Here is a 26,782-nt window from a genome sequence, read left to right as displayed (position 1 = left end):
TGAAAGGCGTGTTGGAGGATCCGCCGCGGGTGTTTTTCCTACACAAGAAAAAAGTCATTATTTTTCTTTGACTCACATAGGTGTACACAGTGCTTGACAATTATACCGGCAATTATACTCCATCTATCTACTCCCATGTCGGATGTGAAAGGAAGAAAACAAGAGACCTGGGAGGAGTATCAATTTGTTCAGAGGCAAACAAATATTCAGTTAGCTGTAGACATATTTGTCAGTTATTCTTTACCTTCACCCATCAATCTTAAAATTGCTACTTAGCAGTTGCCACACCTGTTGTTACAGATGCTGCTTGCAGTGCGAAACCTGCCTAAATTGGGAGTAGTCTTGCAAGACGGGGCACGATGTTGGGAAAAGCACCCTGTCCGATCAGCAATGAACTGCATATCCTCCTCCGAGATCAGATCTAATTAACAGAGGCAAGAAAGAGACATAGCTGTAACTTGCAGCCACCTGTATAGAAAATTCAAAGAACCTTTTTTGGACAAACACCTGTGGCATTGATGAAGGGTTGTTGATGTCTTTGCAAAGACATCTGGATCAGTTTAACGGCATTGTGCATATAGTCAGCAGCCCGCACAGCATTACGGGTTTGCCCAACAGGCTGCTTCAACAACCGCAGGGTGTCTGACGGACTCACTGCATCCCTCCTCACGCGTTCAACGCTCCTGTATTGTGTGGAGAGGTCAAAGTTATAAACACTGAGATGTCATTGCTTTTGAGGCCGGACAACTTCCAGTTGAATGTATTTTACACTTTCATACTGTGCCATTTGTTTGTCTATCACTGCAGAACTTGTGTAGCAGTTCAGTAGGTTTGATCACTCACACTCTTCTGGAGTACTCATAAGCTGAGTCCACCATGGTCTTGGCGTCAATCACAGCTTTTTCAATAACGCTTCTGCTCAAACGTGCAGGTTCTGAAGGCACAAAACATCTTTCAGTTAGTCTGCTCTCTGTTTCCTTACAATCCAGTCACCTTTCACTGTATAGCTTCTATATTTTGAAATTATCTCTGAATATTGATGTTTATTTTTACCCCAATAGATTTCTGGAGCTATTACGCAGGTTTCTTTCATGTAATTACAGCAAAACTCTATTGTAGAAACTCATGTTCATCTGTGATCGTCTGTATTTAGTTTTTATCTAAATTAAATGAATTAACTCTAGTAGGAGGAGGTTTACTTTAAACACATTTATAACGATTGTATTTAATTCAATTCAATTTGATAGAGGTACTTACCAGTATTCATGTAGTTTTTCAAACACAGGTAAAGACCTGCAGCGATCAGGCACACAAGCCACTTCATCTCTGAAAAAAATGAACATGGTCCTGTTATATACACACTAATCAACTGATAATACTAAATATACAAGAAGGCATGGTTGCCTGAAAGCGAAGTACAACTGCTATTTGCAAGTGTGAAGAAAGACAATAAGAAAGTTAAAAAGTTAGACAAGAAGCTTGAACCCTAACCTGTTATATTTTGGATGTCCAACTTTCTCCAACTGCAGTTTGGAGTTGGCGTCTGTATATATAGGTCTCCATGTTTCACACACCCCTTTGCAACACCTAAGTCATCTTTGTTTGAGCAGGTTCTACAAAAGATGACAATGTGGTTCAGCAGGTAACTAATTAACTTCACTACATGTCTTGCACTATGTTATCAAACCAAACCGTTTTAATGTAGGACTGAAGGCCAATTAAATTCTCTGCAATTTTCTTTTGAGTTCTGCAGGGCAGGGTTTACACCCTAATTTAAGCCGGTTTCAGCTCTTTTTGCTCCAAGCAGTTTGACCAGCCTGCTCAACGATGTGAAGGTGGCTGAAAATTGCTTTTTACACAGTAAACCTTTATAACAGACGTTATCTATTGAGGTTTTTTTTTTATATTTTTAACTAATTACATATTTTTTGTTAATTTCAATATGACATCTTTGGGATTTTTCTTATTTATGTGTATTTTAATATTTCTAATCAATTCCACTCTTTCAACATCATTTTCCAGGACGTTTTCAGTGATGATCTGGCCGGCGTAGCTTAGCCATACACTAATATGTTTCTCTCTGTTGAAGTTTAGAGACATGCAGTCTATGGCTATTACTTATCTATGAAATCATCTCTCACATGCTTAGAAATTATGAATAAAATAATGCAAAAAAACACCTGCAGATGTACAATACTTCACTTGATCGTGATGCCACTTCAAAAGTTAAACATTTCAAGTTATGTTATGGTCCATTTTAACTTGACATTGCAGAATTGTGTTTGAAGAGACAATGCTAACAAAGTTTAAAAAAATAAATAAAAATGAACAGTATTCAACCCTTTAAAACATGTCGGGAAGAAAGCAATATTATGGAAAGTCATCGAACCTGCACCTGTAATGTGACTTGGGGTTGAATTTGCTACATTGCCACAACATAACCGACAGCAGCCTATCAAAATACTCTCGTCCATGAACTAATTGTTGACGGTGTAGAACAAAATGTAATATCTTTAAATTGTATTAACTGTATTATTTTATATTGCGTATGTATTCCTGCCAGTTCTGTCTGTCAGACAGAAACTATTTACATTAATGAACAAACCTCTGTGAGTAAAACCTTTTGGTGTAGTGTGAAGATAGCCCAGACCAGACTTGTAAGAGGTCACACATTAATGTATCAATCACCTTATGCTTTGTAAAATAGACCTGTATTGTACTTCTATAGACTTGTGAGTTGGGTTCTTAGACCTAACTCACTCCCTGAACTGACAATGAATGCACATCTTGGGTGCTGATAGTTTCAAGGTCCCTTGTCCTTCCTGAGACCCCCAGCCCACACCTTTTGTTTAGCAGTTATTTCCTGTAACCCTGTATATAATCATGGCCAGAACTCAATCTGGTCAGACAGAATTCTACGGTTAATATGATCCTGAATATAACTTAGACCTTTCAGATGTTTTGTGGAGCAACGATAGAAAGGTTACCCTTGTAGTTAATTCTCAGAGAGGAGAATGTTGAAATTATTTCTCCAGGACATTTTAATTTTTGTGTCAATTTCCACATGTTTTCAAAAACTGGAAAATTGTTTAACACCTTCTCAACACAGAATCTCTAAACAATCCAGGTGGTATTGTTGTGTTGTGTCTTAACGATGTTCCTGAGATGTCCATAATTCAATTCAAAGTGCCTTACGATGACAGCAAATACTACAATAGCCTATCCGTGAGCTTCATTGGTCATTACCCTCGACAAGACACAGATTGTGTTGTTTAAATAATCTTTAGAGCCCAGAAAAGGTTCACATTATCTAGTAATTCACAAACTGAGAGAATAGATTGACATCAGTGCGATATTAAAGGTCGTTTTCAGAATATCTGTATACTGTACTGGAAGATGGGAAGTGTTACTGTCACAAAACAGACATCTTACAAAAAATGGAATTATATAACATTAGCTTACAGATTGTTTTTATAAACAATCTGTAATTTTATACAGTCAAGCAACAAAACCAGAAAGGTCACATGCCTGAACAAAAAGTCACGTCGGCATATTGCTTCTGAATAATCTGTCCTGACAAGCCGTTGCCAAGCAAGGAAATTACTTTTACATGTCATTATTATTGAACTAGAAAATGCATTTCCTGCTGAAAATGCATTGGAATGCTGAAAGCTGAAATGAATTGTAAAAGAATTGCAGGATTTGAAGATTTTCTCCATAGAGATCCCATTCAAAAGAAAATTGCAAATAGCTTAATATTTCAAAGAATTTAAAGATTACAAATATGAAAATTCATATCACCCCTCTCCTGAAAGAGCTGAACATTTTGATATTCGAACGGTTTCTGTGGCTTAAAAAATGTCAGCAGTAGTGATATTTGTAGTAGTAGTACTAGAAGTTGTAGTTGTAGTAGAAGTATTATAAGTCGTAGAAGTATTAGTAATTAGAAGAAGTAGTAGTATCAGTAGTTGTAGTAATAGCTGTAGTAGTGGTCATAGTATTATAACAGTAGTAGTAGTAGTAGTAATAGTAAAGTCAGTTTTTGAAGTAGCAGTAATAGCAGTAGTAGTAGTACTAGTAGCAGTCGTACTAATAGTTGTAGTGGTATTAGTACTGGTGTGTTAGAGGCTAATTAAGAGAGATTAGAGTGAACAGTGATTTTCAACAAAACTACCTGTCAAACATATGCCCTTTATACCAAAACCATGAGACTAATCAATAAAATATGGATACCGTGAGAGAGATAAGACTCTGCCAAACGCGGTAATGTGGTTTTTATGTTTGTGGTGTTAAAAATGTGAGCTCCAGCGCAATATACAAAACTGGTACCATCTGCTTTCTTTGAGAAATGAGTGGTCAGATTTAACATGGAGTCTAATGGAGCGGTTTGTTGGAGTTCATGTCGCTCTGTGGCTCCTTGAGCCAAATTTGTAAGTCTGTGGGATTCCACAGTCATCTTTCTACGACAAGGACAAGATTAGCTACTTTTCCATCTAAAAAGTATGCATGAAGAGTGAAGATTGTGGACTCAGTGGCAAAAGACAAATATTTTTTTCACAAGATTCTGAAGCTGCTCTTCACTCTAGTGGTGACATCACACACTCTAAGCTGTGCAATACACACCCATTATAAAGTCAGAAAAGGAAAATTGCTACAGTTCAAAAAGTGTAAAAGATATCAACATTATAACATACAACAATAGATTATAACATACAATAATAGCTCAGGGTTTTCTCGACATTTTAAAGTTGAAATGGTGTCTGTAGCTGAAAGTATGAGGAAGTAGAAGGATTTGAAAGTTGAAGAGGATTTGAACATTTTCTCCAAAGAAACCCATTCATAAAAGAATGTGCAAAAAGCTTAATAATTCAAAAAGTTTAAAGCTTAGAAATATGAAGAGACATAGCCGGCATGGGCTGAAAGAGCTGAACATTTTGATATTTCAACGGTTTCTGTAGCTTAAAAAATGTGGAAGAAGAAGAGTGCTTAAAAAATGTGGAAGAAGAAGAGTGCTTAAAAAATGTGGAAGAAGAAGAGTGCCAAAATATGTACGGAAGAAATATAAAAGGAAGTTGAATAAAGATTTGAAGAACAATAGTTCAATGATAATGACTGAACTTAAGCTTAATTTGAGTGACATGTACAGTACATACAGGTTAGTGCTTAGTGCTTTACAGGTGTTTGCCACACTGATAGGGAAGTAGAAATATAAAGAGTAAAACAATGGGAGACCATGACACGCAATGTTTGAGGGGTGTCGTTAAAAGGGTAGATAGATAGATAGATAGACTTTATTTCAGACTCAGGGTCCATAGAGACAAATACATAAAAAGACAGACACAAACAATAAAAGTACGGAGGCCTAGCAATGCCCTACAAGGAGACAGCTGTACCAATGTCGCCACAGCTGGGACTGGTAGCGTGTGGTGCTAAACCTTATGTTGGTTAAAACAACTATGATCTCATTTTTAGAGTCATTAAGTCTACGAATGAATTTATACATGAGATTTCTTAACACAGTTTGGAAAGTATTGACTCGTGCAGCCACAAACATTTCACTAGCACTACTCCATCTCAGTCTCTTTAAAAGTATTCTCATGGCGTCATTGTAAGCTACTTGAAGTCTCTGTAAGCTCTTTTTTTTGTAGTTTGACCACAAGTGTGCAGTGTAGAGTGGTGTACAATATGTTCTGAACAGAGACATCTTCACTCCATCTGTACACATACCAAACTTGTGTGAGAGACTCTTTGCTTGTGCATACATCATATGACTAGGCTACATACTTTACCAGCTTTGTTTTTAATGACTGGCAGTAAGAGAACAGACAGCATTAAGTCTGGTAACAAGCCGTGAATCATGATGCTGGAATGTACTAATTAACAGGGTTCGCACGATGTCTAGGTGGACACTTTGTTTCATTAAGTGGTAGAAATGACCTCATGAGTTGTCCCAGCTGAAGCCTATGAGCTATTATTTTCTGTTGAATACCCAAGATCACTGAGCCGACAGGCTCATATGTATATTTAGATTGGCCAGTGTACAACATAGCGCCTTTTGACTTTGCATTAAATAATCTTTACGGGTCTGGTGTTTGTATCCAAATATTAGAACTGCAGTGACCAATCTGCATCAATTGCAGAATGCAGCAGAAATGTGTCTGGAAAACTCTTAACACAGATAGTGTTGGTCCTGGCTGGATTACATTCGTTTTTATTTGTTGTAGAATTCAGTTTAAAAATGAATTCCTTGTAAATATTTGAGATCATTTTACACCTTATTCTGCACCAAGACTCCTCAACCAAATGCTGTCCAGCGTCAGGACACGGCCATACCTGGTTTATTTTTAGACTTTAGTTCCAACACAATATCATGTCAGCTCAATGGAAGATTCCTTTAAGCAGACAACATTTTAATTAACTTAACCTACAAAGATGATTAACGTAGGGCAGTGTGGGAGGAGTGCAGTTCCATTGTGTTTGAATAGTGAATGCCAAGCCTTTTTTTAATAATGACATACACAATAGACAAAAACAACTTCCCGGCTTACTGCCCGTCATTTCTTCATATTTTTCAACCACTTGGAACTACTGGTAATAATACTGGCTGGACAAAGTAAACATGTCTCCTGTGACAGAACAACTCCCATTTAAAACAACAAGTAACATAACTTAGATTCTTTAGTGTCTAACCTCTAACTATCTCAAGGAAGTACAGTAACAGTGAGGGATAAGACTGTCTGTCGCCGGTCAGACAGCTGATGGGTCTTTTTTAGTAAATGGATTATTTGATTGCGAGGCACGGAGCGAAACACAGAACGCATGAGGAAATCAAGGACGCCAAACCAGAAAAGCCATCGTAGTTCCCCAGTAATGCCTGGTATTCATCTGGGCTGTTTCAACAACCACTGTCCAATGAGGGCATCATATGACAGAATGTGATACATAATTTATTCTACTCCATCTTTTTGGGGAAGAGGTAGAAAAATGGTGGCATGATAATAGTTAATACAAACACTGACTTTCCAATTCCAGTGCACTCCAGGATAAAGCGCCTGCTTGCAGTCAAGTACATTTAGAGGAGGAGATTAGGCTTTATATGGGGGCCTTTACTACAAACTGTCATGAAGCATACTGATTTAGTATTTAAGTATAAAAGTTAAAAAGCCTTTATTATTGTGGCTAAATGATTATAAACCTGGTTTTATGGATAATACATGGAGATGGGTATGGCATTTTATGTTGACGTATTTCATCCATGTAGGCTGGTATGTGATTACATAGTTTCTGACTATGACTAGTGTGTGCTGGAATTTTGTATTATTGTGTTTGCGTGTGTGTTTGTACACCTGTGGACTCTGTCAGTCAGCACATTTGTCACACCTTTGTCATTTTTTTGGCCTCTTTTGTCTGAGGTGTGTTTTTCTTTCAGTTACACTGCAGATGTAACAATAACGAAAGTAATCTAGTTTGCAGTTCTCTCCTCATATTCAGTTCTATCTGCCTTCATCTGCAGTAAATACTTGTATCTACAAAGACGTGACAAATATGTAGATGCACATAATTATAATTTGCATATGAAGTTCTATTGCAAGATACAGTACATGCAAGCTGATTATAAGTTAACATTTGTAGAATTCATTCTCTTAAATGTAGTTTGGTTTGCACATTTGGAGACAGCATGGAGCAAATTGTCTGATCAGTGCAGGTTGATTAGTGTTTCCTCATGAATTCATGTTTTTCAATATCTTTGGAAATAATCCATGTCCAAAACCATTTTTATGTAGGTTCATAATAAAAATTTGCATATGATGTTCTGCTGCAAAATACGTACATAAATTTGATTAGAAGTAAACATTTGAGGAATTCTTTAACTTCAGCTTTGTTTGGTTTGCTCATTTGGTACAGCACGTCGCCAATTGTGTGGATCGGTGCTAAACAGCTTTTCCAGTGCAGGTTGATTCTTTGTATGTTATGGAGATTTTGCATTATCATTAAAATAATTACCTGAAATGACGCAAATGAATTGTCTGTAGCTTGTAGTCATATCGACCTACAGCTCGAACATGACTGATGCAACCATTAGTGATTCTTGAAGAAATGGCACCAGAAGGATGAGGAAAGACTGGAGGCAAAAGTAAAAGAAGCAGAATGAGAGGAGCTGTTTCACAGTGCAGGCAGAGGAAGCTCTCACCTCTGGCTCACAGAGAAGGATGTGTATTTATACATAATGGAAACAATAATATATGTTTCCATAAATATATATAGCAAAAAGTACAATATCTCTGAGATGTAGTGGAATAAAAACTACATTATTTACCTCTGAGTATAAAGTACAATATTTACGGATTTTGACATTAATTTGCCTTCATAATAGTGATAGCGATAGTCAGGAAAGGGGGAAAGAGAGTGGAGGACAGGCAGCAGAGGGCCACAGACTGGACTCAAACCCGAGCTGCGGTAAGAACTCAACTTTGTAGCTTACACCCTGTCCACCATTTTAAACATTTCTTTGCGGCCTCTTATTAATCCCTTTAGCCAGAACAGACTGGGGACACAGATGATGCTGAACTGATCATATAAATATCATTGTTGTTTCTTACTTCTATGAGAACAGGTTTTCAGGTATTTAGAGACAGAACTTGGAGATTTTGCGATTGGCTCCACTTCCTGACAATAATCGAGGTAGCTGGCTATTAAATATCACCAACTGTATAATGTTTGGTTAGTAAATGATAACAACGATACTCTACTATAATCAAATACATTTAGAATAGAGTTCAGTGACTTAATGACCCATTCTTCTTTTATATATTCCATGGTTTTAGGATTCATTCCTGCAGCACACTATCTGTGTACTGCCAAACTATTTAGTATGCCGGAAAAAGATTTAGTATGTCCCAATGCAGTCAAATGCAGTATGTCCCAATTGCATGCTGCATGCAACAGTACGTACTTTGTACGGGCAGCAGGAGGCAGTATGCACTAACCGGTCCAGTGGATCAGGAAACTCTGAAGCAGAAGGTGGCGCTGATGCTCCCATAGGTTGCGCCTAATACGCTGTTTGCCCACCGCCGAGAAGAAGAACAGCAGCACGGATGTTATTACCAATGGTTATAATAAACCAGTAGACAAAATAATCTGCGCGTCACATCGCTTTGTGCACATTCACAACATGTCAGCATCTGGCTTTATCCTGGTGGTCCTCGCGGTGTCTCTGTGGCCCGGTAAGACGGACATTTACTGGTAACGACTTTAATGTCTGCATCACTGTCATCTGACATGTCGTTATTAATTATGATGTCAAAGATCGGGTTGTTATCGTGGAATTTATGACAACTAACATTTAAAAAGGGTGTAACGTTAGCTGTATACTGACCGGAGCTAAAGTATTGAACACAATTGTACGTTTTCTGTTTTAAAGGAGACTGCAGGCTCATCATAGACCCGTTTTCACTCATCAAACAGAAATCACTGGTAAACCTGACTTTTATTCTCTATATTTTCACCATTTCGTTTCAAAGGCCACCATACCAACACTAGATTTATTCTATAAATAACACAAATATACATACTGTTCACACTGAATGTGAATGTCTCACTCAAAAGCATCTGTGTGTAAAATAGTTATTCATTAAAGGTGATGTTATTGGCACATACAGTCACTGGGCTTCAGAAACAAACATTTCTTTGCAATAATCTTTTTTTAAATGTGCCGTCTTTGACAAATAATCTCACTGTGGCTTCTCCTTATTAGACATTAGATATGTGTTTAGAGTGCAGCCAGGTCGTCCAGCTGTCCGCCAACATGATTTCCAGCAGAGATACCAAGGTGAGGATGTTGATGGCTTACTCAGTGTAGTTTCACTTTACTTTCACTTCCTTTTACTGGCCACTCATGCTGGGTTTCGGGAATTGGTTAATCGGGAAACTGGCAGAAACACCCTGTACTCCCTGTAATGTCTTTAAAAGTTAAACCTTAAAATGAAAGTTTATATTGAGGTAGTCGCCCATTTTAAGAAAATATTCAATGAAAGAAATGCCGACCTTCGAATGCCAGGGCGTTGAAATGTGCCATCACTAATGTTTACGTTTGTCAAGCTATTTTGTACATGCTTGGTTGTACTGTTACTTTACACTTTGCCAAGTCGACACTCTGTACTCTTGCCACAACATAGACAATGCACTAACTACTCTGCCTTTGCAGGAGACTGTCTATGAAACCTTGTATGCTCTGTGCCAACGCCTCCCAAGAGAACAGGCCTCAGAGTGTGATTCACAGGTGAAGGTGTATTTGCCAAAAGTCCTGCAGCAGACACCTGGTCACCTGGTAAGTTTACCCGCTATTTAGGCTTCTTCATAGACACATGGAAAAAGAATTAACACTTCAATGATCACCTTTTAAACAAGATAATGTGTTTCTGTAGAAACCAGGAGAAACCTGTATGGTGTTTGGACTTTGTGCTGCCCACAAGGAGGAACTGCTGAAACCTTCCCACCATGCAACCAATGCAGTGTCCGGCTCTAAACTCGGCTCAGCCACCACAACCCACCTTAGTGTGAGTAAGCAGAAGTTGATGTTAAAATGAAAGTTGAAATTAAAACTTATTATTTTCATAATTCAAATGTCCCTCTTATCAGAGTATTCTCTCTCTCTCTCTCTAGGGGCAGTTCAACCCAGCTTGCAGCCTGTGTTTGTTTATCATCAACAAACTGGAGACCCTGTTGCCCAAGAATATGACTGAGGTGACTCTTTTATTTCTATCACTTTGTTTTAAATCGGGCAGATATCCCTCACCGTACACCACATCATGTAAATATCTTCTCTTCCCTGCAGGATGCTTTGATGAAGATCATGGAAGAGGTCTGTGATCTCCTACCACACAGCTATAAGGACCAATGTGATGATTTTGTCGACAAATATGGGACGCAGATAATCGAATTCCTCTTATCGTCTGCAGCACCTCACACAATATGTATTCTTTTGCACGTCTGTTTGTTCGAGGAGCAGCCTCTTCCAGGTCAGTCCCATGTTTATAATTAGTACATTAGGCCAGCATTTGCTTAGTGGTTTGACGTGTAAACCAACCCTCCACCAACAACTTTAACGCTCTGCTGATTCCCCAGAGTTGTCCCTCCCCTCGGATTGTGAGTTTTGCCGCACGCTAGCTGTGCTGAGCCGCCTACACCTCGGCCTCAACTCCACCGAACCTCAGACTTCCTCTTTCCTCCAGTCTGTGTGTGTCCTTCACCCAAATGCTATCCCCAAGGTCTGACCCTCAGTTCCCACTTACTCTAAATATCCCTCAGCACCCAAAAACCACTATAACTAATGAATGTATGGCTATTCCTTGTTCATTCCTTAAATTCAAGTAATTTAGGCAGTGAGGTAGACTAAGCAATAATGTCTTTGTCACATAGCATAAAAGTAAGCAACTCTCGTGCTCTTTTCAGTGTGAGGCCTTCATCCAAATCTACAGCTCCAGACTGCAGAAGGTTTTGGGAAACCAGATGGACGCCCAACACCCTTGTGAAGTAAGATTAAACACTTTTAACATGACGTTTCTCACTGGAGGGACAAAGAGGAAACTCTTATATCCACAAGTCTTCACACAGTCCTACAGATCCACCAGAGGATTAGTCTGCAGTAAATGGTGGAGCAGTCATGGTCAGCAGGTCTACACACCTTCACCGGGGCTGAAATTAGCTCACTGACTGACATGAATTTTACGAATATTTATGACTTGCAGCAGCACGCTTCTTATGGTGGCTTAAAAAATACACAAACTTTTGTTGATTTACGAACATGATTTACAAATGTATGATGGGCTCTGGTCCACGCAACACTAATCACACTTGAATACTCATGAACACACATTCTTTTGGCCCTTCCGTCCCGCAGAGAGCCGGTCTGTGTGTTGCCGTGAAGAAGTTGGAGCCGCTGGGAAAGAATCGTTGTACTTGGGGGCCGAGCTACTGGTGCAAAGACATTCAAACTGCTCAGAAGTGTGGCGTAAGTTAAATTCAAGAAAATTGCAGTGTACAACATGCGTAATGTATTTGCCATTTGTAGCAGTGGCCAACCACATATTGGGAAGGATATTTCCCAACCATCAAACCTGCCCCAGGCTTTTCTCACCTGCAGGACTGTTCTTCCTATTATTTTGAGTCTACCATATGATTGTTTTCAAAATGTAGTTCCATGATGAATAACTAAGTCATACTGTATTTATAGTAATCAGGTGATAAAACTACTCGGGTCTAAAGAGACACCATACACTACGCTGACCAGCTGACTAATACTTTAAACTTTCAAGTAATGTGATTTTGTGAATAATTCAATTTCTGTTTCACATCCTATTTCTGTTTTTATCTGCAGAACCAGGCCTTCTGTGAGAAGTACATGTGGAAGGAGTGAACCAATCTGCCAGCACAAAAATAATTACTTTCTTTTTACAAATGTATTGCACTGATCAACTCTTCTTTTTTCTTTTTGGGGAAATTCATGTCATATGCTATTTTGTTCAATAAGCGTAAATATTGATCCTGAAATGATTCTGTTTGTATGACGTGTCACAAGACTGGGATTCAGTCTGAAACATCAGTTTGTGCAGTGATTAACGGTTTCGTGAGCAGCATTAAATCGGTAGATTGCTAAATATGTCATTATGAATGTGAAATTGCAAAAACCTTTCATTACATAGGATGAGCCATCAGTATGTATGAAAGACTATTATTCTATTAGAATATGATCCCTGGTGCAATCAAGCACATACACATGACAAACTCCTCAACCTTCATTAAAAGTCAACAGACAAGTCACACGTGTCCTGGAGTTTGTTTATTTGGAAACATCCACATGGTAAAAACATAAAACAGTGAAAAAAATCATGGGAGTCATTTACATTTATTTGCTTTTTGTGGTGCTAAAGAATACATCTTGACGCTCTTTTACCACTCACTCTATATTCTGCCGTTATCTTTAATCACTTAAATAGCCAGTTCATTTCCAAAATGAGGACAACACTTCTGGCCATTCACACTGAGGAAAATGCTGCCTCACTTACACCCCTGTGTGGTTGTTTGTGTCATCGTCTGTCTCTTGTCTCTTCCAGATCTAAGAGAGAAAGAAAAAACACTCCTGGTTACGTTCAAAGACAATGTTTTACTTAATGATTTAAAACTGCAATCTAGGATGAAAAAAGGATTCAACTGATACAGGTTTTTGAAGGCTATGTTATATTTTTATCTTTTAATGAAAACTCATAATACTTTTTCCTAATATTGATAACTATCAATTAATATGTGCAAAGAACAAAAATGATTTGATATATTTGTATGCATTGATGCGAAAGATGATGCATATTGAAAGGAGTAATATGATCTATTCATTATTTTTGTTCGTATCACTACTAACAGTCCATGTGAGTGCCATCAGATGAAAGGTGATGACATTTTTATGTCACTTCATGTTGCACAGAGACATACGGAGTAGGGCTGGGCGGTATGACCAAAAATGCATATCACGGTATTTTGTAAGATTCTGGCGGATTCACGGTGCTCTCCCTGGAGACTACTGGACATCTCCGTGGTCAACTCAGCAGACACTTACATTTTAGTGCACCTATATGCTGAAATTCACAGTAAACGCATTTAAATGGCACAGATCGGGAGTGAGCGAAGGACTTTGAAAGTTAGCGGAAAGATTAACGTGAGACAACATCCAGTTTCTTCAGACGAACATCCGGTTTTCAGAATAAGATGCCAACAAAGTATGAATTATATTCACATTAAGTATAAAACATGCTACCTGCATCTCGTGAACCAAATGGTATTGCCCTTTTGTTCATATAGCAGTACTTTTAAAATAAAAGTGTGCAATACACTACTTTTGAATTCATTATTGAACTTTGCCATAACAATGCAATTAATCGCAAAAAATTCATGCGATTAAATATTTTAATCGTTGCCCAGCACTAATTTTATATATATATATATATATATATATATTCTTATCACGTACATTTATAACAAATACCACACATATTACGGTAATCAGCGTTGCATATGTGTCTGACCTAAATACCTTTTGTTGTTCAGTCTTTGTTCATCCTGCATCGCTATTTTCTGTTCTTTAATGTAACGTTACTGGAGCGACAGAGCCTCTCCCAGCTGTTAGCAGACTGTTAGCAAGCTTTACCCAGCATGCAGTTCGGCAGAGAAATTTTATAAATGTACAATTATTAGTGCTACAAATTGTTTATCTGTCACAAACTGTTGTGTCGTGGTGTTTAGCCCTGTTAAAGAGCATTAGTTGTGGGTTGTTAATTGTTGTTATAAAGTTATGACCATGACTAGAGGTCCCTCTCAATACAGCTAAGACAACTAGCTCCTAACTAACTCCGACCATAGCGTTCCCAGCGGCGAACAATATATTTTGCTGCCTGTTGAAGAGCGACAGAAGTTGTTTCGGCTGTGCACCGGTATGACAGTATATGAGAAATTCATATCGTACGGGAAATTAAAACTGGTATACCGGGAAATTAAAACTGGTATACCGGTTGAACCGGTATACCGCCCAGCCCTAATACGGAGCCAAGCTTCTGCAACAATTACACTTCCGACATGCTCAGAATGAGTTGGAAGACTTGCCTGGATGTAGGCCTCCGACAGTGTAATCATCTGGGGCAGAATGTCAGTCACCTGCAGATCCTGCATCTCGTACCACTTCCCAGTTCCCTGATTAAACACAAAAGCAGATTAGTTGAACGTGTAACAACACAACACTCCCTTGGTCAGACAGAATTTGATACATTGTGTGTATACTAATGCCACCAGAGATCATTTCAAAAATATCTGGCTGCAACTTACATGATGCAGAACATGTATTCTGTACGCTCCCTCGGTAGGTTTCCCATCATGCACTACGTTGGCAACAAGGTCATAAGTTGTGTTTTTCTCTGTCAGTTGAGCTTCTTCTGTCAAGTACTCACGGAGGTCTACATTCCTGTCGAAGCAAATACAGAGTGACAACATAAACAAGTGCATATTCATACGGAGGACAAAATACACATGTCCATGGCATCTCACAAGAGTTACATTACACAACAATAAAAACAACCATTCATTACTGCTATCAACATGCACTTCATGGTTCTTTTAGGCACTTCATTTCGTCTTACAGTATATGAACAACACTTACGTGATGGGGAAATTGACAATTGTGGGGTTCTTTTCCACAAAGAAGTTGTTCTTGGTGAATCTTTTGATGCAAAAGACGAGGTACGGAGGCAGTTTGGTCAGCTGGAACCTTTTGAGGAAATTCTCTTTGTAGGTTTTGTACTCCTGAATGTAAATGAGACGGGAGAGCATGCACGGGTGCTCAGTAAAAAAACAAACGAAAATGAGAGCGGATGGCACAGATTTGATGTGCGGCCGATTGCCCTATGCCACACTGCAAGTTGATTGTCTTTTTGCAAAGCACTGTTGTAGTTATTTGTGGGTAGTTGTCAGAAGTTAGTATTTCTTTTTAAGAAGATAGCAACTGTGGACACCATGAACGATGTGAATTATCTTCTACAGCACACGTGTGAAAGTGTTCCTTTTGAAGAAAAACTCAAATCACAGATTTAACGTGGAGTTGTTCTCCAGAAAAAATAATAGCTTGTCAGAGTAATAGCTTCTTTTGATTCCTGTGTGCGCTGTTATGAGGGGATAGTACCCGGTCAGAGAAGCATCTTTCTGAGAGGATTATCAAACATGAAACCAAATGGACAACATGGTAAAATTTGGGCTTGCTCAGCAGAGGACATATATAGCTACCCAAACTGACAGCTTAATGAGCAGTATAACAGAAAATTGAGGAGAGCAGATGTATATGATTGTGATGTACCCAGTCAGATTATCAGCTGTGCTAAACTGTGTGTGAAGTGTGAAACAGTGCATTACGCTAATTGGTAATTTTCTGGTGTTGCATCAGTCCAAAGTAGTTGTTGCTCGTTTTTTTTAGCCTAAAAACACCACAGGGTGTGACGATGTCAAAATGTATTCATCCAGTTTTGGGCCAAAAATATTCAGAGACACCAAAGTGTTCTGTTTAGATTACTGCTTTGCAACATTGCTTTAAGTCATTTTTCTATTTTCTATTGCACATTATGTTTACGAAAACCAGTACCTTCTCTGTGTTGCCATTGAACTTGCCCAGGATGTTGAAGAGAGGGACCTGCGGGATGATGAGCTGCTCCTTCTCATCCTTGTACAGTGGAGCTGTTGGGAGGTCAAGGGTTAGAAACAGGAAGGTGGACTCAGACATCTGCTCCTGGTACTCCTCTGTCACGAGCAATGCCTGTTTCTCCTCAGGTGTCTGGGAAATAAAAACAACAAAGGACTTAAAATCATGTTTTCACAGGGATTCAACTGAAATAGTACACACAGTCAACCACTGTTAGCAAAGTTAGATTTAAGGGCATGTGAAAATAGAGAATATTCTTTCGCCCTTTGCCTTGTATCTGAATATCACATCCGCCATGTTAGGCTACTTTTAATCCTCCTCACGTTGCTTTTCATTTGGGCTGCTTCAAAGTTTAGTACCAAGTATTTAACATTGCCTCAGAGAACCTAGAAGCTTAATCAGAGAAACTTTTAAGTAAAATATGTTTTTTTTAAACCTTCATTTGACAAGAAAATCAATTCAGAAGGAAAAGAGGCTTATTATTATTATTATATAACAAAACTGGTCAAATTATTTAATAAACCGTATCATTCATTTTCCAGATGTCAATAAATTATTTCCTAACGAGCAGTAAACTCACTAAATCTGGATGTGGAAGTTTCTTCGAGAAGATCCGCATGGAGCCTTGAAATGCTTTTGCGATGATTGCTATGAGGGCAGAAAGAGAAATGTGGGCAGAGATGAATTCACATTCTTTTATCAATTAATAATATATGAAACATTTGACATGCTAAGACTAACTAAATTAAATTCAACCCAGGAGAAATTTGAAGAAAAAAAAATACCATTCACATTTGGTAAAAAACTGTATCAGTGTTTTTTCTTCATCTCAGAAACATTTACCATTAACATACCAAACCATTAAAGACTGCAATTGTGTATAATATGAGCAAACAATTGGGGATGAAGCCATTTAGATTCTCTTCTGACCCACATGTTTTTTTCTTTGTGCCTCCAAGAGCACCATGTAGAGCATTCAAGAACCACGTCATGAAGTCCACAGCATCTCCTGCACAACAGAAAACAATCAATCAGCATCACAGCCTAGTTTCCAGAGAGCAGGATGTGTTAACAACCTATCTGAGATCTGCAGAAGTGTCGTACAGTACTGCAGTTTCAGTTTATGTCAACTAAAGCATTACCTTGCTTGGTAATTTGGAAGTTCTTCTTGCTGCACAGCACAACAGCCTGTAGCATCTCATGTGGAGACACATGAGCTTTGAAGTTTCTTGGATTCCACAGTTTGCGCATCAGCTCACCAAACCTCTGCACCAAGAGGAACATGATGTCCCCCGGTGGCCTGCGGATTTCTTTGTAGTTTTCCTCCTCCAGGAAGTAGTTTCGCAACGGTGGAACATTGGAAAAAGCCTTGGTAGAAGAGGAAAACATGAATTGGTTGGGATTGATTAAAACCTTTATGACAAAGTCCAGAGACGGTCCACTGTGGCAGCTATTCGTACCTGCAAGACCACGTTGGCGTAGTCATTGGCTTTGATGTTGTTCAGCCCCACAATGCCTGGCAGGTAGGTCGTACCATCGTAGGCTCGGTATAGTTTACCCTGCTTGTCCAGCCCTGCAATGTGCTGCTTGGTGAAAGTTGGTTTCAGCACATACTGTAGAGAAAGTGAGGAAGTGTCAACAGATTACAAACGCAAAAGTATACAGTACAGTATTTTTGACGCAGCACCTCAATACTGACAATGTGATACTGAGCATATAATCTATTTTATGCTGTCAGAGCATGATGCTCTTTCATGTAAAGAAGATATGAATATTGTACGACTTGACTGTGGTGCAATCGTTTAAACCAGGATCAGATGACAACTAAGACCCTAATACAAAATATCAACAACTCCTAAATATATAGTGTTATAACACAATATCAATATTTAGAGTGATTATTTACCTCTCAGCTCTACCCAAAACAACATTGAGAGTGCTGAGGGTACTCAGCATAAAAATGAATTAAATGTAGTATGATAACGACATGCCATCCTCTTGTAACACCACGACGTTACTCACTGTGATGTCTTCTAGTGAAGAGTCAATGATCTCGTAGTTGTCCGGCAGACAGTAAAACTTGAGAGTGTGCAGATTGAGGAACACGTGATGGGTAAACTGCACACTGTGCGTGTAGGCATGGGACTTCAAACCTCTACCTACAAGGACGCGTACATGTTTTAATCTGTCAAAGGACAACAAGGTGTTTGATCCCTGGTTGAATGTCAGATCTTTCACCTACCTTGAAAGTATTTCCCACATATAAGGCAGGCATAGACATTGATGTGGGAGAGAGAGATGGAGCACAGTTTCTCAAAGTCAAAGTCCAGCACACTCCTGGTGGACAGACAGAAAAGCCTGGGAATCAGCTGAAGAGCTATAGAGGAGGACAGGGCTAACTAGCATTTAGCACTGACATTAGCTATGCACATTCAACTGTATCTTGCCTGTTTATGGTGTCAAGGTAAGGACAGTGGCGGCTTCTCCGGTCTTCTAATACACGTCCTCGGCCCAGTTTGGCTGCCACTGCGACATCAAGTGAAACAAAACGAACAGAGTCGGACCATATTGTGTTCAGTCGGTTGAATGTAAACTAGCTAAACAGGCTAGCTAACATAGCACTCGGGTTGTTGGCAGATGATGGATTTGATATTTACAGTGATATTAGGACGGTTCGTTTGTTTTAGCCAGTTACATATGTATACTGTAGTGGTGCTTGTTGGCCTGTGTGACTGAACAGACCCGTGAATAGAATCTAACTAACTTTTATCTGGCTCCTGGTAGCAGTAGTGGGCTACCTGCTAACCAAACGCAGCACGTTACCTCTGCCATCGTCGCCATCGTCGTCATCGTCCTCCTCCTCCACTTCAGCCTCTCTCTCTCGCTTCAGAGAAACCATCATAGCAGTTAGCGAGCGAGCGAGCGTAATGTCAAAACAGCGAAGAAGGCACACGTTTATTTGGAAGAGAGTTGAATGGGTCGAGCACCGTGCGCGTCGAAACTCGCGGTGGTTGAGCGGCTTTACGTCGAACTACCAAACAGGAGACTAAAAAGTATCCCGGAGTTTAAAGCTAGCAACATCGATCAATGAGCTGCTCGAATGTGATAACTTGCTGATTTATGTAAGCATAACCTAGTGTTTTTATATTTAATGTGTTAATGTTCTTTCTGGGTCTGTCCAATAAATGTTTTCTCTATTAAAACAATGTGTATTTTTTAAAATATATTATTAATTTGTAAACTCCGGGATTGTTACATTTGGACAACCATTTACAATTAGCTAGCATGTAACGTTAGCTTTTTGTCAGTGGTGCCTGTGGGTCTGCTTGTTGCAATCATAAGCTCACACATACTGTCACCGTAGTGGAACTGTTTGTTAAAATGGATATTTTAGAAGACGATGATCAGGATGAGCTGAAATACAAACGTAGCGGCCGCTTGGATATGAGCCACGGCTTCCTGCACCATATCCGGAGGAACCAGATTGCTAGGTGATTGCCGCAACGACCGTTAGCCAAAGCTAGTCACGTTAGCTAGCACACTAGCCAGGTTCTATCACCCTGCCTCTGTCTTCAGAGTTGCATCGACTCAATGTTGTGTAGAAGTTGATCTGTTGGTGAAGGAAAGGCCAGTGGTGGTAACTTATCCTCTTACGCTCCAAATGAAAATATAAAGAAATGTAGCATTGGCCAAAGTTATAAACTGGAGGGAATATCATATACCGTTAGCTGTTAACCGCGTATTGCAAAGAAAGGAATCAAATTCCAGTTTGTAGACGGGTTCAGTCAGTGCTGCATACTGTTGCAGGACCCTCATGATTAATGGATAAATAAATAAAAAGTACAAAGCATCGTTTACCTCACATTCTGGTATTTAACACTTTGCCTGATATTTATTCCTTGTATGTGTTATCTCTACTGGTTGGTGATAGTGTAAGATTTTTAGGGGTATGTAATGCATGACCTTAAGAAAGAATAAAACCTTTGCCTTTGCTGCTAACCATTCACACAGCATAGATGTAGGCAATGAAAAATGCAATTGGGGAATGCCAAAATTCGTTTGTTTCTGAAATGCATTTCACTAAAGAAGAAAATATAGAAGAAATCATGAGGCATAAAATGTATTCACGTTGACTATACTTTTTTGATGGTAGAAAAAGAATAGAGCTGGAGTGAAGCAACTTCCTGCATGTACCCTTAGACTCATTGATATATTGAATCGTTTTTTGTTTGTTTTCGGGAGACAGGATTGATACTTATAATCCTTATCTGCAGTAAAACAATAACATGACCTTATTTCTGTTTAACTAACTAGGTTAGAAGTTCAGAGATATGTTAAACTGCGTGTCTTTGAAAGCAATAACATTGATTTCTTGGCTTCTCAAGAGATGACTATGATAGAGAGGTGAAGCAAGCCAAAGAAGTGAAGCAAGCCAAAGAGCTTCAGCGGCGGAGGAACACCACAACCCCGAGACGACCCCGGCGGCCTGATATCCAAGTGTACCATCCTCGACGCAGATGTAAGTTTGATGCACTTTGGTATTACGCGTTTGCCAACAGTAAATCCAGTAACGAACATGCATGCGTGTGCTCATTTTCCAGATGAATCAGAGCCAGGGGCCGGTGCTGAGGCTGAAGAGTCGAATGAGAGTGGGTCAAGCACAGAGACAGAGACCCATGGTACTGAACTCTTCTGGCTTGACTATCAGGCGGACTCTGGTACCCTTACCTCCTTCCTGGTGCACAAGGTTAACACGGATCCCTTTGACTGATATTTCTGGCTCTTTGATCTATTGACTTTGGTCTTAATTACCTCATGCTCTCTCTCTCTGTTTCTACAGGAGGATAAGCCTGAGAAGGTGGTGGATCGTGTCACAGAGAAGAACATCCTGGATTCAGCCATGAGGGCAGCTCTAGAGGCTCGAATTCGGAAGGAAATTGACAAAAGACGAGACAAACGTTGAGTGATATTCTCAAACAGTTGACTATGATGACAGAGGGGCAATCAGCAAAGAGGAGCAATACTTCATTTTCAGTTCTGCACCTCTACATAGCATTAACGCTGTTGACAGTGTTGGGGACACACCGAGGACTCTGGGATCATGTACAGTGACTATCAGCAGAGATCCAACTTCATGACCCACAGTGAATCTGTCTTTTGTTTGTGAAGGAGAAGGAACAGCACTTATCAAAGACAGTATGGTTGGGAGTTGACTGTCAGGTTCATATGTACTACATTTTTCTCACCTTGTATTGTTACCTCACACCCTCATTCATAAGTTTAAGGACACATTGTACACCTTCAAGTTGGACTGGACCTATGAAATGATATTGTTGCTTTCTAACAGCTAAATCCAGAAAAGGAATATGTACTCTTTGACAGAGAGCACTGATGACCTCCCTCCTCTGTTGAACATGTCCTGTGTTTTTTTGTGTTTACAAAGATCTAGCTTTTATAAATGAGATTAATCCTTTTTTTTTGGTAAAATGCTGTGAACGGAGCATCAGTCTGTCAGTGATTCTATGTTCGGAAATGTGAGAATGTAGATTTGTTTCCAGTGTGGCTGTGGCCATGATGATGTGTTTGTGTGTTTGTTTTGAGTATTCTAATTTATTTTGGATTTTTAAAAAACTTTTATTTTTGATACCGAATATTTTTTGAGGACACGAGTCTTTTACGTACAAAACAAATGACACATATGTATAAAAGCCCTTTATTACTGTCCAATTGTGTCTGGATGAGCACTTGTGGAATTGAACAGCCATAAAATGTGAATGCTTTTTCTTAGTGTCTTGATGTGTTGTAAAAACTCTCAAATGTGTGGGCGGGGGGGAAATACTTTCTATCCTGAAATACACATATAGTATTGGGGATACAACAAAATACTATATCAAATGCAGTTGACTGAATTGTGTCACATCATGTCCTCAGCAGGTGGCAGTATGAATCAGCCTTTCAAATCTGCAGGCCTGTCGTCTAAACTTTTGTCTTAATCCTTCATCAAATTAGATTTTTGGCAATAAGTAGTGCATAGTAACAGTGTGTTATAATTATGAGGACAAAATAGCCAAACTCATTTTCTATTCACAAGACATTACCAGTTATTGTCAATCATTCTGAAATGTCATATAGGTTCTTCTGTGGGTAAGGACACTTCAGGCACTACTTGTTGAACTTTTTTTTTCGAAAGGTATAAAGAAAATGGAGAGCTAAATCTTGGAAATCTATTTTGCTGTCAGACATTATATCATTGCTTTTACTACCTTCCAACCTGTTGGACTAGTTTTTCTGTTGGTAGCCTGTTTTCCCTGCTGGAACAAAGCCAGCAAGTTAGAACACACCAGGGGTGTAGCCGCCCTCTACTCAAATTCTCTGAATATGTGAAACTGACAAGCCTGTCATCTACAACAAAATTGATTGATTGAGTTTGGCAATCACAAACTCTGACAGAACGGCCCAGGGACACAGAGATAACCAAAATTGAGTTCTTAAAAATGTCAGCATTCCCCATTCAAACATAGATACCAGCAGTTGTGCACAAGATAAATGCATCGCTGTCTCATCAGACAGATAAATGGCTGACTAATACTTCCCATCCCCATGATGAAACATTGAAACACAAAGGTCCACTAACACCACAGGCTCTGGTAAAAAAAATACTAAGTTGAGTTGACAATAGGACAGACAAGCTGCTGATCCACACCTTACTAGGGGATTAATTCATTGTTTTCATAAATTTATAAAAATATGCAAACTTCATCCTGTGACCACATGGCGGGCCAAGTCCCCAAAGTGTTATGCAAAGCCTAGTCAAGGAGCGGCCTCTGCTGTGCTATTGGTGAAACGGAAACACTCCCCTTTAGGTTGTCTACACACACTTCTCCAGCTCACTTTTCATCTTCCTTCTCCAGCTCACTTTTCATCTTCCTTCTCCAGCTCACTTTTCATCTTCCTTCTCCAGCTCACTTTTCATCTTCCTGTCAGCATGTGACTGAGGTTATGAGAGGTTATTGAGGTTGTGAGACTGAGGGAGACACATTCCCATGACGACAGATTATCTCCAGTTTCAATTGGCTGAAAATGACCCAATCACAACACACACCTTCACACCGTCCCCTCTCAGTGCAGATTCATATAACAATGTTATATAAAGCACAACTGGTGATGCAGTTATACGTGCCCAGGAAACAATAGTGGGATGTTCTGAAAGCCTGACAATATGCAATTTACTGAACATGTACGGTAGCTGGCAGGCAGGCAGGCTGGCAGTTATGGCAATATGTGAATATTGCATAATATGTTGGATCTTACATAAAACATTTTTCCATTTAGACATCATGTGCAACGCACATTTAACACACATTTGGGAGGTTTTAATAGGATCAACATGTAAACAGCACAAAAAGTAAGGAAATTTGTGTTTATTCGATTATTTCTTTGTTGTAACAATGCGTCTTGGCTATGTTTATAAACACGTTGATTTGGACCGTATTTGCAAGTGGCTTTTAAACTTACTCAGCCAGGTGAAGTAATCTCCAAGAAGGCCGTTACGTAACATTGTGCAGACTTTAGTTTGGGCTGGGTTCAATGACAAATTGAGTCTAATGTCATTTAATAACAGTCTATATCCAATCTTGGAATCTCTCCAGGACTATTACACAATTACACAATTGCATGACTGTGAAGAAGATTGATTTAAAGTGTGTAATCCGATGCACCTTTGTAACAGAAGATTGTTATACGGTGTAATTTTTCAACACACCCAAATCACATCTACAGTGTTAAGAAACTCAGAATATACTTAACATGTAGATGGTTATGGTTCATTTTTTATTGGATATTTGACATTGTCAAACCATGTAGGCAATAAGGCAGTATGAATGAAAAAGCTATTGCTATAATTAGGGCAAGTTGGAAGGAATTTATTCAATTTTTGCATAGGACTATTTTAACAAAATTTCAGCATTAGACTATAAAAATAGTCAAATACAGTAAAAGCGAATGTATAAATCCTTTAGACCCAAGGTAAAAAAACACTATGAATTGCAAGACAAGCTGTGAAAAAACCAGTTCAGACAACATTGTTTGCATTCTCTTCTACATTGTCACTTTAAGAAAGCCTGCTAAACCAACAGCAGTTTTAAGTGCACCAACGTTAACTAGGTGAGAAATGGGGTTGTAGTAAAGTTCCTGCAAATGTACAGTAGAGCAACAGCAAACTGGCACAGATATAGCATCAGCTGTCACCCAATCCTTGAAAGAAACTCCATTGGCCTCAACTAAGTGCTGACCTGCTTCTGCCCTTTACACCGTGACCACTCTCTACACTGTTGGGCTCCTTCGTGTGTGTTGGCTGTGTGTAAAATCGCTCAGTCTTGAACAGTGCTTGGTCTCACTGCCATGCTGTGTTTTAGGTGTCCGTATACTGCTTTGTTTTGTGAGCAGAGCACAGGTGGTGTCCTCTCAGCTCTTTGTTGTGGGAAGAATTGTCTGTCTGGTTTTCTTAAGGAGAAACAAAGATAAACTAGAAATTTGCTTCTAACCTGTATGTGCCACAAAAAGGTACTTTTCAGCCCAAATGACTTATGGTGCAGCAAGTTAAAGTTTGATGCCTTGTCAGCACGTGGTCACCTCAGAGAGTGTGTGTAGTGCAATGCTCTTGAGGAACAGTTTCCCAAAGTGTTATTACCCCCCTCCCCCCATGTATTTCAGCTGCCTCCGTCAGTGCTGGGATACCGGTGCACTCTTGAATGATCGTGCCCATTCAAGGCTGTGGAAGATAACCTCCCCTGACCATTCAGAGTTAAATATAGACGTTTGACTGAGCAAACGTGGTAGTGAAAAGGCACAGCTGCAGTGGTCAAACTACAGACAGGACTTCAGGTCTGAATTTGATGACATTACTTGAGCATGAATATATTTGATATACTGTAACTTTACTGATGTACTTATTTCTGAAGCCAGCTTGCATAGATGTATTTCGAGTTTGTAATTCAACTGCCAAACGCAGAACACAAAAAGCTCACTGAGTCAAACGGGCAGGCAGATACAGCTAACAGATACAGGCAAACTAAAAATTCTTCCAATACCAAACATCGCACCAACAAAGAACAAAGTAAATCAGGTGTCAAGGTGTATGAATAGTGACCGACTAACGAGGAAATTGAGGACAGGTGAGTAGGAGGCGAGACAGTGCAGGACTAATGAGGGACAGGTGGAACTGATCAGGGCAGACAATCAAAAATGTTGGAAAACTTAAAAAAAAAAAAAAAAAAACAGGAAGTAAAATCAAACATGACACATGAGGAGTGAACTTCAACAACAGGAGACTAAACAATAAACCCAAGACCATGCCAGCTTATGTATGAAAATAAAACATACAATCAAAGTAAGCATGTTTCATCCTATCTGTGTCGTTGGTGTTGCCATGGGAGCTAAACTTTGCAGGTCTCCATAACACTAACACTAATGCTTATGGGGCTGCGATCAGATGTGCATACCCCAAAATCAGCCGCTCATTGATTTACAAAGCTGCAGGATTTATGTGGCATAGTAAAGCTAATTCTAGTAAAAAAAAAAAACTCACTGGCTCAACTTCCTTGTATGCACTGCCTTGCGGACATCTCCTTGTGTTGAGTGACAATTACATGATCTTGTTTTCCCAGCTGAGTAAGACTACATTTTACTCATGTGCATTACTATTGGCTAATATTTTCCAAAATGCCATCTGTCATTCTTTAAACTCTGCTTATGCAAATGTAGCTTCAAATCCTGTAGGAACAAACCAGACCCGTTCTACATTACCTAAGATTAGTAGGATTTAGATTTAAAGCCACACATGCATTTGAGAAATGTTCGTTGTTAAAGTTCAAGTAGCAGTCTTTTGAATTCGCTGCTGGGCTTTAAGGGACTGCTTATGCACAACAGAATACCACCTTGTGTTTATTGTATCTGTCAATTTAGTTTTTTAGGTACCATTTCAACTATTGTTAATATTCAATTTAGTCAAGGAATGTGTTGATTGTATAACAAAAAGCCCACTGGCATCTGACATTGTTCATGCTGCCCAGCTGTATAAAAGTGTCTGTCATGAATGGAGTGTACCAACTACCAACAAGCACCAAATATTTATAAATGTATGTGTCTACACTTCCGATGCCATTTAAGTACACTGCTATGCTGCTGATCGGTGAAAATGCTTTACCGCTACATGTTTGAGGAGACTCCAGCAGTTTGCTGAATGTGTGAAGTCATTTCTGCTTTACACTTTCTCTGCTTGAAACCTTTCAGCTTGAGAAACTGCTTAGTCACACTTTGCCAGTTGCTGTATTTCCCACGTCCACATTTTTTGTATTATGTTACATGACTGTATGCTCACACCTCCGAGAGCCCTTTGTGCTTATTGGGGCTTATTGGTGCGACCGTGGCTCACTGGGTTAAGAGGGTTGTCTGGTAATCACAAGGTCAACGGTTCGTGACTGGGACGTGTCAAAGTGTACCTGAGCAAGACACTGAACCCCAGGCTCCCCGGGCACCTGTCATTGGCAGCCCACT

The 26,782-nt window shown here is 39.4% G+C and overlaps 4 protein-coding genes across 4 annotated transcripts in view; 2 read left to right on the top strand and 2 right to left on the bottom strand.

The window, feature by feature from the left end:
- The window catches only part of LOC116388643 (eosinophil peroxidase-like), a 4,145-nt gene extending 2,782 nt beyond the window's left edge, over nt 1–1,363 (bottom strand). Inside the window, exons 1-4 of the mRNA XM_031856687.1 lie at nt 1,258–1,363; nt 844–934; nt 508–683; nt 284–421 (exon numbers count right to left, since the gene is read on the bottom strand). Of these exons, the coding sequence (XP_031712547.1) occupies nt 284–421; nt 508–683; nt 844–934; nt 1,258–1,324 (472 nt within the window). The 5' untranslated portion in view covers nt 1,325–1,363. The remainder of the gene's footprint in view (nt 1–283; nt 422–507; nt 684–843; nt 935–1,257) is intronic.
- Nucleotides 1,364–5,030: 3,667 nt separating this feature from the next.
- Nucleotides 5,031–26,715, bottom strand: usp39 (ubiquitin specific peptidase 39). The gene is made up of 13 exons (XM_031856333.1): nt 19,052–26,715; nt 18,676–18,754; nt 18,471–18,565; nt 18,251–18,387; nt 17,689–17,841; nt 17,371–17,596; nt 17,163–17,237; nt 16,809–16,876; nt 16,172–16,360; nt 15,200–15,342; nt 14,869–15,004; nt 14,650–14,736; nt 5,031–13,114 (listed from the first exon to the last, which is right to left on the bottom strand). Exons 1-13 carry the CDS (start codon nt 19,128–19,130, stop codon nt 13,061–13,063), a joined length of 1,521 nt encoding a protein of 506 aa, XP_031712193.1. The 5' UTR covers nt 19,131–26,715; the 3' UTR covers nt 5,031–13,060.
- sftpbb (surfactant protein Bb) lies at nt 9,048–12,819 on the top strand. The gene is made up of 11 exons (XM_031856334.1): nt 9,048–9,224; nt 9,422–9,474; nt 9,755–9,829; nt 10,205–10,327; nt 10,425–10,556; nt 10,663–10,743; nt 10,835–11,018; nt 11,125–11,267; nt 11,452–11,532; nt 11,900–12,010; nt 12,377–12,819. Exons 1-11 carry the CDS (start codon nt 9,173–9,175, stop codon nt 12,413–12,415), a joined length of 1,074 nt encoding a protein of 357 aa, XP_031712194.1. The 5' UTR covers nt 9,048–9,172; the 3' UTR covers nt 12,416–12,819.
- cunh2orf68 (chromosome unknown C2orf68 homolog) lies at nt 19,501–22,047 on the top strand. The gene is made up of 4 exons (XM_031856335.1): nt 19,501–19,719; nt 20,614–20,747; nt 20,830–20,975; nt 21,069–22,047. Exons 1-4 carry the CDS (start codon nt 19,610–19,612, stop codon nt 21,189–21,191), a joined length of 513 nt encoding a protein of 170 aa, XP_031712195.1. The 5' UTR covers nt 19,501–19,609; the 3' UTR covers nt 21,192–22,047.
- Nucleotides 26,716–26,782: the final 67 nt, after the last annotated feature.

This window comes from Anarrhichthys ocellatus, unplaced genomic scaffold (genome assembly GCF_004355925.1).
Source record: "Anarrhichthys ocellatus isolate YVR2014 unplaced genomic scaffold, GSC_Weel_1.0 scaffold17, whole genome shotgun sequence".
Lineage (NCBI taxonomy): Eukaryota > Metazoa > Chordata > Actinopteri > Perciformes > Anarhichadidae > Anarrhichthys > Anarrhichthys ocellatus.
This window is presented reverse-complemented; position numbering and strand designations above follow the sequence as displayed.

What these genes read in the sequence shown, in the direction of transcription:
- sftpbb (XM_031856334.1), top strand. Translation starts at nt 9,173, where the DNA reads ATGTCAGCATCTGGCTTTATCCTGGTGGTCCTCGCGGTGTCTCTGTGG. An exon ending in CGCGGTGTCTCTGTGGCCCG is followed by an intron (nt 9,225 to 9,421) that starts GTAAGACGGACA and finishes TCTGTTTTAAAG; the next exon opens with GAGACTGCAGGCTCATCATA. An exon ending in TTTCCAGCAGAGATACCAAG is followed by an intron (nt 9,830 to 10,204) that starts GTGAGGATGTTG and finishes CTGCCTTTGCAG; the next exon opens with GAGACTGTCTATGAAACCTT.
- usp39 (XM_031856333.1), bottom strand. Translation starts at nt 19,130, where the DNA reads ATGATGGTTTCTCTGAAGCGAGAGAGAGAGGCTGAAGTGGAGGAGGAG. An exon ending in ATGTGGGAAATACTTTCAAG is followed by an intron (nt 18,388 to 18,470) that starts GTAGGTGAAAGA and finishes GCGTCCTTGTAG; the next exon opens with GTAGAGGTTTGAAGTCCCAT. An exon ending in TGTCGGAGGCCTACATCCAG is followed by an intron (nt 13,115 to 14,649) that starts GCAAGTCTTCCA and finishes TTTCTCTCTTAG; the next exon opens with ATCTGGAAGAGACAAGAGAC.
- cunh2orf68 (XM_031856335.1), top strand. Translation starts at nt 19,610, where the DNA reads ATGGATATTTTAGAAGACGATGATCAGGATGAGCTGAAATACAAACGT. An exon ending in CGGAGGAACCAGATTGCTAG is followed by an intron (nt 19,720 to 20,613) that starts GTGATTGCCGCA and finishes TGGCTTCTCAAG; the next exon opens with AGATGACTATGATAGAGAGG. An exon ending in GTACCATCCTCGACGCAGAT is followed by an intron (nt 20,748 to 20,829) that starts GTAAGTTTGATG and finishes CTCATTTTCCAG; the next exon opens with ATGAATCAGAGCCAGGGGCC.